Raw genomic sequence first — 19,549 nt, 5'->3', positions numbered from 1 at the left:
TCTCCTGAGTCCAGAAGCAGGATGCATTATATTAAAGGTGTGTACATTTAGATGCAAGCTTATATGTCCCTATAGTGGCCTTTTCCAATAAAGGCTACTATAAATGAACAACTGTCCATAGGATAACATGGCCTGTACCCAGGAAAACCCAAAGTCACTAATGAGATGATGGTACTGCCAAAGTGGGTCATGTTTGGTATTAAACAAGGTGCATTTTAACCCCTGACATGAGGACGTGCTGGCATGGACCCAGAGAGCAACCTTGCCAACGAGTTACTTCAGTTTTCCTGTGCTCTGGCTGCCAGCCCGCAGCTGCTGCTGCCAAGACAGGATTTTGACCTCCTGGGCAGAGGTGTGAAATCTCCCAGGAGTCAGGACAATGGCCTGGAATGGAAGAAGGTCACAATTTCCTCCCTCCCAGGCAGGCTAATGAAGTGGCACATCATAGTGCTGAGCTTCAAAGGGCACACCGCTAAAAAGTGTGATACTTTGAACCTGTGGGAGCCTCCTGGAACTGCTCAACTGCAGCTCATCCTGGATCAAAGACTGCCTCCACAGCAAGAGGGAACCCTTTATGAGCCAAAGGCAAGACCAGACTCCCTTGGAATAATGGCACTAGCCCCCTGCCCACTGCAGGTCAAAAGTACTCACTGGATCTGATCTGGCCATTGGGCCCTCTGAGGGATCACCCAAAAACTGGCGGTCCCAAGCATTCTGGGAAGTGCAGTCCAACTCCCTGCAAGTTACAGCCAGGTACCATTTTCCACTGGACCTCCAGAAGGATAGATAGCTTTTCCTCCACCTTACCACTGCCCAGGCTTGGTGGTGGGCAGTCTGATCATCACCACCTTTACTCGACACTGCAACTCGAGGGCACACTGCAAGACCTTCACCCAATGTCACCTGTGGCTCTGTTGTTGAGTTTTTGCATACACTTCCTCACCTGCACCATCTCAGTGGTAAAATCAGCAACCGCAGCTCCCTTCAGCATCAAGGATAACCAAGCACACCTCTGCACATGAGATGCTAAATCTAAGTGGAGTTGTTCTGCTTGGTGAATCTTGGTCGAAGGGCCCACCCAAGCTTAATCTCCAGTGGGCTCCCACAAACTCGACCTGCAAATGACCAAGTGTCATGAGTACCATTTTCAGCTCCCGCGTTCAGCCCCAAAGATAGCTAGGACACCTCTGCATCTGGTCCCACGAGGCAGGTAAAATTGGTCTGACTGTTGCAGCTTGGTCTTGGGATCCACGCAATCTTGACCACAAGTGAGTTCCCCTGAACTGATCCCACCAGTGACCAAGTGTCACTAGCAACTTTTCCCATTGACTGCAATTGTGAGATTTGACAGCTTGTAAATCCACTGATTTTACTTCTACTTTAAAATCCATACCTCCAGTTATACACAATTGATTTGCATGTTTTTGGTGTCTAAAATTATATAAAAATCTGGTCTATTTTTATAAATTAGTTTCAGATTTCTTTTGAGTCATCTCAATTACTTATCGTTCATGTAGGTACTCTGAAATGCCGAACACATGTTCCTCTAGTAAAGCCTGACTACTCTTTGCCACACTACCAGGACTGAGCTAAGGATTTATTATTGTGAGTCCGAGGGACCATTTTTGGGATATTGTGAAAGTATTACAAAATGAAGCCTAACCAGCCTCACTGCATAATACTCTACTTTTCTACAGTGCACAACCGGTATGAGGAGAACACCTATCTCTGGAGGTACAAACTGCAGGGATAAAATAACTTTTAGCCCTTAATGAACACTTCCTTCTTGTGTAATTATTTTGTAGTTCTAAAATCTTCAAAGCTGAAAACAGACAAATATATAATTTGAGAAAAATCGTGGTCTACACAGAATGTTTGACCAGCCACTAGATCTAATAAACTTCGGCTGCTTATACAGACCATTCGCCATTAAGTAGCACCTTACTGGGGACAGTGTGAATTATTACATAAAGGAACCATGGATGAAGGAACATTGATTGTGTGCAACAAATCACTCACAGAGGAATCAGAAGATGAATGACTAATTTCAGGTTAACTTTGCTATATAGATAAACACCTTTTATCAAAATGGAGATCGAAGAACCTAATTTTGAAGAATACTGTTATGAAACTCAGGCAAAAATCCAAGGAAGCTTTGAGAACCCTTTTGAGTTTCAGCAAATACCAAGGTTAAGAGGCCATACAAGGGGATCCCGTGTACTACGTAGCACCTATTTACTAACGGTAGCAAATCCATGAATGTCTTGAAATTCTCACAACCATGTCTCCTGTGATTATACTGGTTTGAGCCAAAATAACTAGCAGAAACTTGCCTCCCAAAGTTGCCAAAGCCATGAATATTACAAACATGTAAAGGAGAATAGCAAACGTTCCCATTATATTACAAAATGTTGCAAAGACATGCTGAAATAACTTATTTGGAGAAAAAGAAGCATAACGATTCAAATGGAGGTCTGTCTTAGCCTGTACATTATGGTTTCGCTGTAGTTTTTGCATGCTGATAACGACTATAAAACTAAAAGGAATGGAAAGCTGTCAAGAAAGAAGGCTAATGAGCAACTTCTTGCACATGGCCCAGCATACTGGAATGGGAAACTAATTATAGTACGTGGGAACCTGCAATCCCAGTATAAAGGTCTGTAACAAATTTCCTCATTACAGTGAAACTGCGATTTTACGAAAATGCACTTTAGGTTGTCTGAGCCATAATATTTTAAAATTAGTTCTGCCATTCATCATACACGCAGAGCTGGAATACACATTCTTCCCTAGTAGAGTTAATAAAACTAGCTAAGAGGGCGGTACTCTGCCTCTGAGCCCAGAAAGGACCAATGAGTGTCCCTATAATCAGCTGTAATAAAGAAATAGTGTGGTAATTATAATTAAGTTCTAATATCGCAATGCCTCCTGCCAGCAGCCAAGAGGACGGGCATGACACAGCATAATTAAAGCTACAAGTTTAAACAACAAAAATGAAACCTTGTAGTTCCTGCTTCTGCTCTGTTTTTCTAAATGAACAGTGATTAGCAGGAAGGAGATAGTTATGGCAACATATTTTTTATAGCTTTAGGTAATTATAGGAAAGAGAGAATCTCTATAGATGTTTCTACACATTCTGAGATACACTGTTTTTTAAGTCTGACTTACATTAAACTAATTCTAATGCTTTGGAACACATACCAACTGAGTTTAATGTCTGTAAACATCCTGTCTCTTGCATATAAAAGAGCAGCACCTAAAAACGTATGCAGTGCATGTAGGGTGTGACCATGTGTTATAAGGAATAAAGTCACCGCCATACATTATAAGAATATCATAGGTCACCATGGCATTCTATGACCTTATAAAGGAACTCCACCTCGGTTTCATTCCTCTCTATCACCATGGAATTCCTCAGTGACTTGCAATATCATTATAATTTATGGCAGGGACACTTTATCCCATATATTACACACTGAACAACAGTATATTGTTAGGCTCTTTGGTTAAAACTAGCACTAGATTCTTTATAGTGGATCACAGACTATATGAGAAGTCTGTGACTTCCTACTTTTCAGGAAATGGTTACATTTTCAGTTCTAAACTCCTTAAGGGGTATATATGGGACTGCCACAACTGGTTTAAGCATATGAAGGTGATTTTACTCAGAGCAGAGAACATAAATTCAAATATGGCAGTTCTGGAGGCATTTGTTGTTTTCTGACACAAATGTGTGTGCGATTTTGAGTACATGTCAAATTCATTTTGAAGAACAAATGCTATTGGGTTGCAATTTTCAATATAATAATCAGGATAAAATATTGACAGAGGTTGCCTTCAAACCACTGTAGAAGATTGGCTCTCTTGATGCCCTCACATTTAAATTGTGCAATTGTCAGTGGTGCTAGTGTGATTATAAGATATTTGATAATTTGTAAGAGAGTGTAGCAAATACACCTTTTTGCATGGTCATCCCAGATTTTTTACCATTTCCTGGACCCTATTTTTTATAAACTTTTTGAATCTGTGCATTTTATCATGGCTAAACAGTAGTAAAGTGCCTGCACTTCCAATCTAAAATGTACTGTACATTGGAACTCCCTGTTTGGCCTATTTAACTTTCCTATAAGATCTTTGCAAATGGTGCCTGTTAAAAATGGGGTCTCTAGTTGGCAGTCGGTTTGCATCCTGTCCAAGTAGGGACCCTCACTCTAGTCAGGATAAGAGAGATACCCGCTCAGATAACCCCTGCTCACCCTCTTGGTAGCTTGGCACAAGCAGTCAGGCTTATCTCAGAAGCAATGTGTAAAGCATTTGCAAATAACACACAATAACACACTGAAAACACTACAAAAGGACACCACACCAGTTTTAGAAAAATAGCCAATATTTATCTATACAAAACAAGACCTAAACATACAGTAAAAAATATATGAATTTTGCAAGATTTAATTTAAGTACAGTTCCTTGAAGTCAATAACTTCACATGGGGCTATCACGACATCGTGATCAACAAAACCAACAGTTCAGGCTGGCCGGGCACTACATGCCAGCTACGGTGTCAGGAAGATCCGCAAACAGTACTTTTGAATTTGCAGGGCATCGTGATGCTCACGGTGAACTCTGGAGAGCGGCATCGCTGGTGTCGCAGTGTCGGTTCCGGAGTCAGTGCGAGGGTCGTCGGTCCCTTGAAGTCACATGCTTTGTGGCTGATGAAGTCAGGAGCGCTGGCGTGGATGGCGTCAGGGCTGTGGTGCGAATCAGTATAATGCGACATGGGGTGCCCACGGTGCAGGCAAACGCTTGGTGATGGCGTCCAACGACGTTGGTGAGACCAACGATGTGGTGTGAAGCGCGGCGGTGCGACATGCGGTGTCACCAGATCATGGTGCAGGCAGTGGTGTCGCCTTTGCTGAAGCACTGTATGCCATAGGCCCAAGTCGATGGTGGTGTGCGGGACGGCTCTGGGTGGCATCTACACGTTGCGGTGCAGACATGGACGTCTGTTGACGACACTAGAGTCAACGGTGCTGGCATTGGTGGACCGGGGCTACGGTGCAGGACAGGACCGTGTTTCGTGCTCCTCATGAGCGATATCCACAGGCCACGGTGCAGGCAATGCTCGTGAGGAGGCAGCGGGGCAGATGCCATCAGGAGCAGCGGCATCTGGGATGCCAGGCTGTGGTATGAGCAGGTGATGCCGGTGTATAGGGCCCACAGGTCACGGTGCAAGCAGCGGCATGGTGAAGTCGTCCAATGACGGGGTCTGTGAGATTAGGGTTGTGGTGCAAAGCAGGGCAGAGTGGCTCAGTGCAGCGTCGGCAGGTCACGGTGCAGGCCAGCGGCGTTGTTGACGGTAGTGATGTGTTTTTTCTTCTTGAACAGCACAAAATATACAGTTCCCGGTGCTGTAGGAAGATGAAACTGAAGTCTGTGATATCGATGAGACTTCCAACAGGAGGCAAGCTCTACTCCAAGCCCTTGGAGAATGTTCTCAAGCAGGATACATAGCAAAGTTCACCCTTAGCTCTCTTTTAAGGCAGAAGCACCAACTGCAGGCCAATCCAACAAAGCAACACAGCAAAGGGACAGTACACCTCCTCCGGCTCTTCAGCTCTTCTCCTTTGCAAAGGTTCCTCTTGATTCCAGAAAGATTCTAAAAGTCTGGGGTTTTGGGTCAAATACTTATACCCCTTTCTGCCTTTGAAGTTGGTAAACTTCAAAGAGAAGTCTCTCTTGTTTGCAAGATCCTGCTTTGCCCAGGTCATGCCCAGATACACACCAGGGAGTTGGAGACTGCATTGTGTGAGGGCAGGCAAAGTCCTTTAAGGTGTAAGTGACCACTCCTCCCTCCACTCCAGCTCAGGTGGCTCATCAGGATATACAGGCTACACCCCTAGCTCCCTTTGTGTCACTGTCTAGAGGTAATTCATAACAGCCAAACTGTCAGTCTGACCCAGACGTGGAATACAGAAGCAGGCAGAGGCACAGAATGGTTTAAGCAAGAAAATGCCCACTTTCTAAAAGTGGCATTTTCAAACTAACAATCTAAAAAACAATTTCACTAAAAGATGTATTTTTAAATTGTGAGTTTAGTGACCCCAAATTCCCTGTTTCTATCTGCTCTCAAAGGGAAACTGCACTTTAAGAATAATTAAAGGCAGCCCCCATGTTAACCTATGAGAGAGATAGGCCTTGCAACAATGAAAACCGAATTTGGCAGTATTTCACTGTTAGGACATGTAAAACACACCGGTACATGTCCTACCTTTAACATACACTGCACCCTGCCCTTGGGGCTACCTAGGGCCTACCTACCTTTACATGTAGTAAAAGGGAAGGTTTGGGCCTGGCAAGTGTTTACACTTGCCAGGTCAAATTGGCAGTTTGAAACTGCACTCACAGACACTGCAGAGGCAGGTCTGAGGCATGTTTACAGGGCTACTCATGTGTGTGGCACAATCAGTGCCGCAGGCCCACTGGTAGCATTTGATTTACAGGCTCTGGGCACCTATAGTACACTTTGCTAGGGACTTACCAGCTAATCAAATATTCCAATCATAGATAAACCAATCAACAATACAATTTACACAGAGAGCATATGCACTTTAATACTGGTTAGCAGTGGTAAAGTGCCCAGAGTCCCAAAGCCAACAAAAACTGGCCAGAAAAAATAGGAGGAAGGAGGCAAAACGGTTAGGGATGACGTGCAAAAAGGGCCATTTCCAACAGTGCCTAAACTGCACTTACGGCAGGGAAAATTAAATGCTGCTTTGGGGCTCCAGTGTGCATTTATTTTAGCCACACATGACAAAAATATGCCTGTCAGGAGCATCACTGTGCTCTAGCTGGATTGCAGTTTCATTGCATTGCAGTGATGTATGACAAATAAAAATGACATTGCCATGTAGGAAAACCTATTTTGTAAGCCCACAGGACAGAGTGTTAATATATATTAAACGTAGGGCATGCCTCAAATTGGAGTTAATGTTCCCTCACAATTAAATAAAAGGCGACAGCTGTTTTACTATGTAGGCATTGCAGACTGTTCCCTAACTAATCTTAGATGGGATTAAAATAATAATTCCCTCTCTTCTCTCAGAAACAGGCTAGAAAATGTTGCAAAGTTATTCCCTGAAACCAGTTTTGGGTAACATAAGCTTAAAAGTATAAGTAGTAGATTGCTTTAGACAGACCTGTTTCAAAATTAGTTCTGCCTTTGAACACGCATCCTTCACTGGAATACACATGATTTGCTACTACTGTTATCAAACCTGGCTCAGAGGACAGTGGCTAGCCTCTGAGCCCAGAAAGGATAAATGGAAGTTAACTGCTGACCACATACTAGGGATTAGCTATCTGGGAGTGGACCGGAATAGCTGGCAGAACAAAGCATCCAGGACTCCTAAGCTCTGCTGGCACCCAGAGATTGGAACTACTTTCCAGTGGTAAGGTGGTTGACCTCCTGTTTTCCTGCTTTATACACACAGAAGGACTTGTGATCCCAAGATGGTTCAGCTGACAATTGAAGACTGGACCCTACAGGATAGTTGGCTGGAGAAATATCTGCTGCCCAGAATTTTCCTTGAGGAGATAGGGGATTCAGGATTGAACAAGAGGAACTGTTCCAGAATGTTAAAAATGTTGGAACTTTGGGCCAGCTGTACCAAACAACACAAAAGGTTGATGAGCGGTGCTACCCCAAAACTGGTCCCAGAATGCTTGTTTCCGGTCCAGGGAGGACTTGACCTGGCAGTTCAAGCTGGACTTTTCCCATGGGAGAAGGGTCAAGACTGATTTGCTGATGGCTGAGTCCAATCTGGGGTGGCATGGTGAGCAGAAGAATGATGGATTTAACCCAGATCTGTGACTGGGGGTGAGTGTTTGAAAAGTTTCAGCACTCCATCCATCATCTTGTTGTGTTTATGTGTTCGCCCTAAGTGGTCAGAGTTTGCCCAGATGTGGGTCCCTTGCTCACTGTGCCACCTGATTCAAGCTAGCCTGACTGATAAGGGATCATACCCTTAAACTGTTCCCAGCATGATTCTTTCCGTCCAGGGAGGACCTGGCCTAGCAGTTCGGACTGGACTGTTCCCATGGGGAGCAGAGTCAAAACTTATTTGCATATTGCTGAGTCCAAACTGGGGTGGCATGGTGAGCAAAAGAACAATAGACTTAACCCAGATCTGTGACTGTGGGTGAGGGTTTGAAAGGTTTCAGCACTCCAGCCATCATCTTTTTGTACCGATGTACTAAACACTGGTCACAAAATACTGGTCACAATGTGTGACCACTAGTTTTGCAACCAGTGTGGTATTTTGTGAGTTGGCCTATATACTAACAGTTTGGTTCTCAAAATGTGGAATTGTATTGGGTAATTCAATCTACCACATGAATACTAATGAGTTAGGTTACAAAATACGACCCACTATGATTCGCTGACATCACCTGGATGGTGGCCAGCTGGGGTCAGCAGACAACCATGTTTGTGATTGCTTTTAAAAACAAACGAAAAGTTTAACCAACATTTTGTATTGACTGGACCATGGCAATATGTTTTTGTCAACATTCACAAAGGGAAAGTGGGAGAAATTGGGTTGTTGGTTAAATGGGGTGGTAACCTTGCTTCCACAATCCCTGTCAGGGTGAACCACAAGAGTCACTAAATTAACCTGTGCTTATCCTTCTGATAGCTTGGCACAAAAAGCAGTCAGGCTTAACTTAGTGGCAATGTATAAAGTATTTATGCAGCACACAAACATCAATTAAGTGAAAACACAACACAAGGAAAATCCCACACCAATTTAGAATAATAGAGTCAATTTAATAAGTAATGTGACACCAAAATGACATAAATGCAATCTGTATAGCGGAAGTTATGAATTTTAAAAAGTTTAAGGTAAAAATCTAAATCAAAAATCAAAGCGCTAATCATGGACATCTAGTTGTGCAAGACCGTGTCAAAGTAAAAAAAATATAGCCGATTGCGATTAAGAGTGAGTCGGGTACAAAACCTGGATTGGGCCTGGTTGGCACTTACCCTTGGACTTAGAAGAAATTTGAAGAAAAATGTTCTGAGACAGTAGAAGTTTTGTGGGGAAAGACTGCAGGCGGTGTCTCAGGAGGAGGCATCATTGTCAGGGAGCCACTGGACAAAGTCGCAGTGAAGATTTCCACGTTCGGACTTCTTTTTTGGAAGTCGAAAACCTCCAGTGGGACAATGCTGTAGCTGACAAGAGTCCATGAGGCCGGATACTCCTTTGACAAAGGATCCCTGAACAGGATTTGTTCATGCAGAGAAGAATGAATCAGGAGCTGCTGCAAATTTAGGCTGACTGGTGATGCACCTTAGGCTGATTTATGGATGAGCGGGTTGGTCCCAGTCTCCTCTTGGTCCCCAGAGCAGTTTTTAGCCAAAACTGTTTTGAGTCTCATGTTCTGGATTTTGGCTATCTCGGCACCATTAACACCACCACCAAAGGTCCAGGGCTGGAGGGGCCTCACTTGGTCGGTTAGGACTCACTCAGGCTGGGTCCAGGTGCGGGTTCAAGATGGTTGGAGCCTTTTCTGGATCTCAGGCTCTGATAAGGAGGCCAGCCAACTAGCCCTTGGTGTCACTCTGGTAGCCCTGGGTTCAAGAAGTGGAACAGGGCTCAAACAGCAGGACAGGCCTCTGAGGGTACAAGGCAGGCTTCAGGCAGCAAAGCATTCCTTCCAGGGGCAACAAAGCAGTCATCTGAAGTAAACAGCAGGCCACAGCAGCAGGCAGTCCTCTCAGAGCCCTTCCACAGGTATAGAAACTGAACTGAGAAGTGGGTTTGAGGGTCCTGACTTTATCAATGGTGCCTTCTTTGAAGTAGAAGTTTCCAGAAAATTCCCTATGAAGTTCTTGTAATTTCCTGCCTCCCCTGCCCTTTCGCCAAGCTGACTGCATGAACAATGCAGGAATGAGAAGTTATTTGTGTGGCGGCAGAACACAGCCTATTGATGTGCAAGTGGGGCAGTGCCCAGCTCCGCCCACCCCCCTTCTTGCCAGCGCTGGCTCAACCAAGCACACATAATCCCTCTATTATGTGGCTGTCTGGGAGGAATAAAAAAGTCTAACTGCCAACTACACCAAGTCATGTGACCAATGAACAGGCTACAGGCACTACATAGCTAGGCAAGCACTTTCTAAAAGTGGCATTTTCAAAACGGTAACTTACTATCCAAATTTACCATTAAGGAGGGTTGTTAATTATAATTTCTCAGACACCAAATATTATTTTTTTCACCTGTTCCCAAATCAAAAGTCAACACTTATTCAATGTAATAAATAAACACAATGTTATCCTATAGGAGGGGTAGGCCTCAGATTTGCAAAAACTGATTTAAGGAATTCTTCACTATTGGGACATGTAAAACCGATGTCCAACCTTGTAATTACCATGCATCCTGCTCTATGGGGAATATTGGGCCTACCTTAGGGGTTCCTCATATGTAATAAAAGGGGAGTTTAAGGATTGGCAATGGGGCTATTTTGCCAAGTCGAAGTGGCAATTTATAACTGCATTCAGGCTGCAGTGGCAGACCTTGGACATGTTTTAAGGGGCTTCGTAAGTGGGTGGTACAATAACTGCTGCATGTCCACTAGTAGCATTTCATTTACAGGCCCTGGGTATATGGTGTACCACATTTTAGGGACTTATAAGTAAATTAAAAATGGCAATCAGGTGAAAGCCAGTTTTACCATCTTTAAGAGAGTGGGACCAAACACTTTAGCACTGGTTAGCAGTGGTAAAGTGCACAGAGTCTTAATGCCAGGAACAACAAATTCAGAAAAATATGAGGGTAAAGGCAAAACGTTAGGGGGAAGACCACCCTGAGGCTAACAGGTCTAACAGGGAGGAGTCCTTTGTGGACCTCTTTCCATTTTCAAATGGTTTGTCACTACCTTTCAGTAGTCTGTAAAATTCAGTTGCAAAACATTAATAGATGCCATTCCGAATCCCTGTTTGAAAGGTATGCCCTAAACACTCCCCTTTCAAATACTAATTTGGTATCTAGTCACAAACCTATATTGCGATTCAAGTAACATGTGGGAGAGGGCCTCAGCGAAGGTATACAGCCTCGTGGAACCTGCTAAAACTTTCTAACTTGCCCTCTTGGAGGATTTTGACTTTCAAAAGATGACTACGTTCAAAGGTAAAGCTTTGAACCGGGATACAAGGGTAAATCTATCTGACCCGGGACCTCCTGGCCTTCAAAATCCATGCTTGTCCCATTCTGAGTGATTGGTGCCACAAACCAATCACTTCAGTAGATTCTTGACAATGTATCAGACTTTGAGCCTCTCTTTCTGGCCACATCATTGCACCTTGCCCGACTGGAGGATTTTGACTAAGTCAGAGGGTAAAAACTTTGACAGGTATGAAATTCTTGGGGCCAAATCTATGAGAATTTGGTGCAGGGCAGCACAGCAAGTCATCTGCAGAATGTAGAATACGTAGAGGAAACAAAATGAGGAGAAATTAAGATATTTATCTTCGTTGCACCTCCCCTGGGGAGGCATAAGGTTTAGGCACATCCCCAGGATTATAGGCTCTTGTAAATTTGGGGATGCATCAAAATCCATGGAAAACCCACTGCAACGCCCATGGAACACCTCCCTGGTGCAGACTAAGGCAACACAGCAATTTGTGTTGCTTTGCCTTACTCCATATCTATGAGGCCATTCAAAGCCACCCAAAGTGGCTATAATGGACTCATAGATTGGGTTGAGAGGCTTGTGCCGCCGCTGCATCACTAAAAGTAACGCAACACAGCACAAGCCTCTCATAAATATGGGCCTTTGTGTATCCGACTACTGCTCTATCTCAGTTGTTTGAAATCATGCTTAGATCCCAGTCTGCACCAAAAAGTGACTCTTCACTGGCGCTTTACATTTCCTTGACAAATTGTGCCCTAAAATTTTAGAATTTTTTTGTCAGTGTTTCCTCTGAACCTATTTTGGAGATCTGTATATCTTTTTTGCTCATTAAATTTTCCTGTAAGTTGCTAAATTGGTTTGGGAAATAAATTGTTTTGCATTCTTTACTTTAAAATTGTTGGTACTGCTTTAACTTAGCACTCACTTCTCTGGAGATTTCCTGATGCTTGTATCATAGTTACATAGATTCTCTCAGAACTGTGTTTTGACCAAACTAGATTCGGTTTATTGGGTTGGTAAGGATACCTCCTACAATGAATAACCTTGTTTCTGACAGTATTTTGGGGAGGAAAAGGGTTAACATATAGCCCTGTCTCCTTGGAGTCTACAGCAGTGGTGGCATGGTGAGACTCTATTGGTCTCATGCTAATTAATCTTACATAACAAACATTTAGAGACACCAGTATAGGGATGACATGGATGCATAAAAATGCCCTTTCTAGAGGTCCAAAGTTCTGTAAAGCCATAGCAATCACAGATGTGCTTTGGGCAAGTAAGAAATCTGTTCAATGTTGGTACAAGCTTTCCAGCAGGTTACTTCACAGTGATTTGACAATTCAATAAACTTTCATTGCTGTTTAAGAGTTTCGATTTTAAGAGTGTTTCCTAGTAGCTGTCACTGTTTTGCATAGAAAATATGTATATTTAGAATAAATGTTATACCCTCTGTTGCCTAAATCAAGGAATGTTTTAAACTATAAATATATATAAATTATGTTTCACAATATCTGGTAGGTTAGGCTAGGAGTCCAATGCACCTTTGAGGCCAGCTACTAATGACATATTTTAATCTTTGCAGGCGCTAAAACTCTTCGAGAGAGCAGAAGAAGGTACTGTATTTTTCAGTCCGTTTTAAAAGTTCTTATTGTGCTGGTTAATAAGGCATTGTGCTTATATGAATCTGCTATTAATACTGGATAAACAAATATTACCTTGGGCTGAGCCTCAGATCAACATATTCGTACTCTCCTACACTTACTCGTTTGGAGTACACACCCTGGATATGTGTAATTTTCATGTTACTTTTTCATTTTTATCCTCTAAATGGAAAACATTTTCCATGCAAGGTTAAGAAAATGCAAGGGATTTTGGGGCATTTTTAGTACAAATTTACACTTTTAATTTAGCTTTTTTCATGCCTAAACTCTGAGCACAAATATGGCGTTAAACGTAGTTTTAAATGTGTCTCAATACTAAAAAGTGTAATACTTTTTCCAGCATAGCAAGTGGCCCCCACACTGGGACTGGGACAGAAATTATGCACTGGAACAAAAATAACAGTGTCTCCCCCCCTTTTTATTGAACTAGATAGATAAAGTGAACCATTTTTGGAAATTGGGACAGTTTTTAACTTGTACAGATATGATGTGTAAGTGTTTTGGAGGTGCCTCCTGACATCGAGGACAGAATATCGTGGGATGGCAAAATTGAGGATAAAATGTCGAAACCAAATTATTAAAAGGTGAGTAAGTATAGATTTTCTATACCTAACTCGACAGGTAACAATAGTCAATCTGTACTTCCTCTTTATGCACTTACCGTTTGATATTTTGACTCTCCATATTTTCTCTATGATATTCTTATATAACAATATGTTTTATGTTCAGTATTAAATAGTAAAATTGTATTTTGCAAGGTATGGAAGACTGCGATGGTTTGAGCTTCCCGCAGGCAGTGTTTTTTTTTATATCAGGGAAATCAAAAACCATCCCAGCAAAACATGAAACAGGTCCACAAACAGTCAAACCGTGTCAGACCCGTCCATCTGGCAGTGCCTTATTGTCAAATGGGTCAATCGGCCCTGGTGGCTCCTTTTCCAGATGTTTACCAAAGGTATTACTGCCACAAATGTTGCTCAGCTGGGGGATTTTCCATTGGAGCAAATACAATTTGTGGTATGAAAACTGCAAATTCTGATTTTGAGACTCATGGCTTAGAAATAAATATTGGTAAATTCTTAATTTTGCTGCCATAAGATTGTAAAATGTTTTTCTTCAGTTCGGCTCTAAACCTTCATATCTGTAGAAGGAGTTTTTTTTAGAAAGATATATAGTTTCTTAAGCTTGAAAAGTAAAGCCTATTAAATAGGAAAAAATGGAAATAAACAGTAGGTTCACAATATAAGAACAATGTACTGATTATATTTGCATAATAATGAAATGGAACAAGAAAATATTTGCAATTATATGTAGAAAACAGGATACGGGAAAAAGAAAAAGAAGAAAAAGAAAGGTAGAAGGGGCAAAAATAAAAGCATTTCTCATGTAATAAAACTAGCTTAGTTTTAAACAGTGGTAGAATTACAAAAATTATAAAGTATATGTTATCCGAGAAATTACTATTAAAATGGAAATTCAAATAAGAAAGACAATATATTCAAGGAGTTTGAGGTACTTCATCAGCTAAATGTTGATGTATAAACATTTTTGAAACTGAGGAATCTAGAAAAATGGTTATTGGGGACCAAAGAGCATTTCGTTAGATAGTTAGAGACATTGGAAAAGTATATGCCCTATCTAGTCTATGATTATAGCAAACACCATACCACCATGCTTGAAAGGATTAGGTAGAGCATTCTTCCAATTTTTAGTAATCTGTTGAAATGCGACAGCAATTAATAAGTCTACAATTTGTATATTAAAATCACAGCAATGCCAAGCAACAGAAAGGCTACCTAAAAATAAATTAATAAAGGAGAATAGTGTTTGTGTGTGAATAATAGAGTTACTTTGTTTCCAAACTTGTAACCAAAATTAATAGGCGGAGGGACACAAAAAATATGTTTAATATCAGAAACTGATGCAGAAAAACCAAAGAGACAATGAAATGGCATTGTCAAACTTATGAAAAGAGGCAGGAGCAATTAAAAGACAATTATATATTTTTTTTAAGTGTTTGAGTTGTATTGGCAGCACGTGATGTCTTGCGGATTTTAAACCATAATCTGTTCCACAATGTAACAAGGATGGAAGTCTGAATCTTAGCTTCTAATTGTAATTCAGGGGTTGATTTTGGTCGATCAACAGGGGGCAAAGGTAAATGGTTATGTATGCCAGAAGCAATAAGGGCAGTGAAGAGCAGTGTTGGTATAGGTGAGATAAGAAGAGGGGAAATAGAAATTGAATGAAGTGAAAGGTATGTGGTAGAAACAGAAGAGATTAGTGACTGAAATTTGTGTTGATATGAGTGAGGGAAGTGAAAGATGGATTGTGCTTGTGAGAAAGAGATAGGTGAGTGTTTATGGATCAATTGCTTTCCAAAAAATAGCCTTATTATTAATTTTAATGAGTTTATTATTCCAGATCGAGGACTGAAGGAATTGATCTAGAGGTGAAAGAGAAGAAATATAAAATGTACACAATGTTCTGCAAGCATTTTTAAGAATAGGAAGAGATATGGAATAAGGGCATTGAGTAAAAGTTAAAAATTCTGCAAATGAGAAAGGTTGAATATAAGATCACTCCAATTCTGTCCATAAGGGAGGTGGAATTGTGGTTGAGCTATCTTGAAAAGTTATTGATTGTTTTAAAAATAAAGCATTTTGATAAGATTGAAAATGAGGAAAATTAACTCCCCTTGTTACTTATTCCTTTGTAATTTGTACAAAGATATACAATGATTTTAATTATTCCATAAGAATGCAGTGAGGACAGAATACATTTTTTAAAAGTCGAAGCAGGAAAGTTAATTGGAATTGCTGAAAGATAGAAAAGAAAGATAGGGACTAACATCATCTTAATAGAATCTAACCTACAACATCAGGAGAGAAATAGCAGATTTCATTGTGACGTATGGCTAGATAAAGTATAAAGTAAAGTAATAGAATTAAGGGATAAAGCGTCTTTTACAGAATTAGTGAACCAAAGGCTCAAATATTTGATTTTTCTAGGGCTCCAAAGAAACCATGAAGGGAGGAAATCATGTTTGAGACACCATTTCTTAAGTGGAAGGATTTTACATTTGTCAGAATTAAATCTGTAACCCGAAAAGAAGCAAAAGTGGAAACTGCATTTAAAAAGGGTTGTAAAGACCAATCAGGATAGGCCATATATAAAAGAATATCATCAATGGAGACTGAAAATTAAATTTGCATAACTCCATATTTGAAACCTTGTATATGGCACTATTTTGTTTAATTTTAAAAAGAAAGGGCTCAGAGGCAAGTAGAAGAAAAGGAGATAGGGAACAGCCTTGTCGTGCACCTCTGAGTAATAGAAAAGGAGAGGAAGTTAATCCATTGACCAATTTAGATGCAGAAGGGGAAGAGTATAAAAGAGAGACTAAGTTGATGAACTTTTTTCCAAAACCGAACCATGAAAGTGTAGAGAATAAACATTTCCAGTGTATCCGATCAAAAGCTTTCTTGGAATCCAAGGAAATGGCTGCTAAAGAATGTTTATAAGCTTTAGATTTACTCAGAATATATAAGAAAAGCCTGCTATTATCAGAGAGTTGTCTACCTTCAACAAAACCAGCTTGTTCGCGACCAATTAAATTGGGGAGGAGAGGTTCACGGCGTAATTCGAGAATCTTGGCAAATATTTTATAATCAATATTACCTAAGAAAATGGGTCTATAATTTTTGCAAAACTTATTATCTTTTGCTATGAGATATATTAAGGCTTCTTGAAATGTCCTGGTATCAGAATTAGAAGAAGTAAAAAAGGTAAATAATCAATGTAATTTAGGAATTATTTGTTTAGAGAAGTAAAGGTAAAATTCAATAGGAAAACCACCAGGTCCAGGAGCTTTGCCTTTTTAACCCCCTGGGTGCCCGGTACGAGCTGGTCTCTTCCTCGGCAACAGTCGCCATGTGCTGAGGACGAGACCAGCTCGTCCTGCACCTTGCTCAAGGGGGGAGCGCTAGCGCTCCCCCCATGAGTCTTGGGCAGGGATGAAAGGGGAATAGATTCCCCTTCCACCCCCGACCTCTCCACCCCTGTGACGTCTGATGACATCAGCGCGCAAATCGTGTGCTGACCTCATCAGAGCTCACCTCACATTGCACTGCAAGATCCGGAAGAGAAATGCTAAGCATTTCTCTTCCGACTGTGAGGTGAGGGTAGGCAGAGGCATGAAAGGAAAGGCCTTCGTTTCCTTTTTATGTCTCTGTAAGCATTTCTGCAGCCCCATCGTGAAGTGATGGGGCTGCAGAAATGGCCACTAGGCACAAGCAGGTTTTTTATATTTTTATATTTGTGAATAAGGGGAGCGGCCCCTTGGGCAAGGGTCACTCCCTAGGGGGGCAATTTTTTTAAGGCCTTTTCAGCCCCCATGGGGGGGCAGAAACCATTAGACGCCAGGGATTGTTTACTTTTCTTTTTGTTTTGCAGAAGTGGAGTGACGCCTTGGGCAATGGTCGCTCCCCTGGGGGGGCAAGTTATTTTTAGGCCATTTCTGCCCCCCTTGTGTGGGAAAAGTGTTTTTTTTGCCACATTTTGAGGTTTGCAAGGGATTCTGGGTAACAGAACCTGGTGAGAGCCCCACAAGTCACCCCATCTTGGATTCCCCTAGGTGTCTAGTGTTAAAAAATGTATAGGTTTGCTAGGTTTGCCTAGGTGCCAGCTGAGCTAAAGGCCAAAATACACGGCTAGGCACATTCCAAAAAACACGTCAGATTTCAATGTAAAAATGTGATGTGGCCAAGTTGCGTTTCCTGTCGCGGGCATTGGGTCTGCCCACGCAAGTGAGGTACCATTTTTATTGTGAGACTTGGGGGAACACAGAATAGCAGAACAAGTGTTATTGCCCCTTGTCTTTCTCTACATTTTTTCCTTCCAAATGTAAGACAGTGTGTAAAAAAGACATCTATTTGAGAAATCCCCGGTAATTCACATGCTAGTATGGGCACCCCGGAATTCAGAAATGTGCAAATAACCACTGCTTCTCAACACCTTATCTTGGGACCATTTTGAAAATACAAAGGTTTCCTTGATACCTATTTTTCACTCTTTATATTTCACCAAATGAATTGCTGTATACCAGGTATACAATGAAAACCCATTGCAAAGTGCAGCTCCTTTATTGGCTCTGGGTACCTAGGGTTCTTGATGAACCTACAAGCCCAATATATCCCCGCAACCAGAAGAAACCAACAGACTTAACGGTATATTACTTTTGAAAATCTGACATCGCAGGAAAAAGTTACAGAGTAAAACGTGGAGAAAAATGGCTTTTGTTTCACCTCAATTTCAATATTTTTTTATTTCAGCTGTTATTTTCTGTTCTTGAAGGATCTACACAAACAACACAAATGACTCCTTCAGAATGTTGTCTATTTTCCAGAAATGTTTAGCTTTCTGGGATCCAGCACTGGTTTCACACCCATTTTCGTCATTAACTGGAAAGAGGCAAAAAGCACAAAAAATAGTAAAAATGAGCTATGTCCCAGTAAAATGCCAAAATTGTGTTGAAAAATGTGGTTTTCTGATTCCAGTCTGCTTGTTCATGAAACCTGGGAAGATGGTGATTTTAGCACTGCAAACACTTTGTTGATGCCATTTTCTGGGGAAAAACCACAAGCCTTCTTCTGCAGCCCCATTTCCCATTTTACAAAAACATTTTTGCTGTACTTTGGCTTATTTCTTGGTCTCCTCCAGGGGAACCCACAAACTCTGGGTACATCTAGAATCCCTAGGATGTTGGAAAAAAGGACACAAATTTGGCGTGGGTAGCTTATGTGGATAAAAAGTTATGAGGGCCTGAGCACACTGCTCCAAATAGCCAGAAAGAGACCTGGCACCGGAGGGGGGAAAGGCCTGGCAGCAAAGGGGTTAGTAGAGTTAATAGCAGTACAAATGTCATGAGTTGTAATATCAGAATCAAGGGAAGAAAAGTCAGTGCTTTAATCTAACTTCTTACGTATAGAAGAAAGATATGAGTTAATATCAGATTGTAGAGGATCTAATTCTGGTGTGTATATATTTTGATAGAAGTTAGTAAATTCATTGAGGATATCATAGTCTCTAAAAAGAGACATGGGGTCATATCTTCAGATAGTTCTATTTTAGTATGCTCCTTTTTTAATTTTAATTTGCTTGTTTACCTGTTTTATTTTGACCACCATAGGATCTGGACCTAGATTTAAGAAGATAGGAGGTAGCTTTCTTCCATGGAGTATTTGTTGAAGTCAAATTTGGCCTTAATTAAATTACCTAAACAGGTCTTGGATTTGGATGCCAAGTAGAACTATTCTAATGATTTGATGTGTTTCATTAGATCCAGTGCTTTTTTTTTATTTATTTGCTTTTTGGTGGAAACATAACTGATTATAAAATATCTAGAAGCAGCTTTGAAAGCATCCCAAATAATCTGGAATGATAAATCAGAAGACTCATTCAAAGCAAAAAAATCCTTTATAAAAGTATCAAAACATTGTGTGAAAGAGGTAGTCAATAAAAGAGAAGTATTGAAGCACCAACACCTAACCTTTCTAGATCTAGAACTACTAGTGCATGGTCAGAAATTAATATGGTGCCTATCTCAGCTTGTAGGATATGTTGAGATAAAGGTTTAGAAATGAAAAGGTAGTCAATCCTAGATTGAGAGAAGTGTACAGGTGAGAAAAAGGTGTATTCTTGT

General features: G+C 41.1%; 1 protein-coding gene across 1 annotated transcript in view; it reads left to right on the top strand.

The window, feature by feature from the left end:
* Window positions 1-19,549, top strand: part of LOC138277440 (regulator of microtubule dynamics protein 1-like) — a gene marked incomplete at its 5' end in the record, with an annotated part of 497,783 nt that overhangs the window by 318,289 nt on the left and 159,945 nt on the right. Inside the window, one exon of the mRNA XM_069219225.1 lies at window positions 12,768-12,798. Within this exon, the coding sequence (XP_069075326.1) occupies window positions 12,768-12,798 (31 nt within the window). The remainder of the gene's footprint in view (window positions 1-12,767; window positions 12,799-19,549) is intronic.

The sequence above is a fragment of the Pleurodeles waltl genome, chromosome 2_2 (assembly GCF_031143425.1).
Source record: "Pleurodeles waltl isolate 20211129_DDA chromosome 2_2, aPleWal1.hap1.20221129, whole genome shotgun sequence".
Lineage (NCBI taxonomy): Eukaryota > Metazoa > Chordata > Amphibia > Caudata > Salamandridae > Pleurodeles > Pleurodeles waltl.
This window is presented reverse-complemented; position numbering and strand designations above follow the sequence as displayed.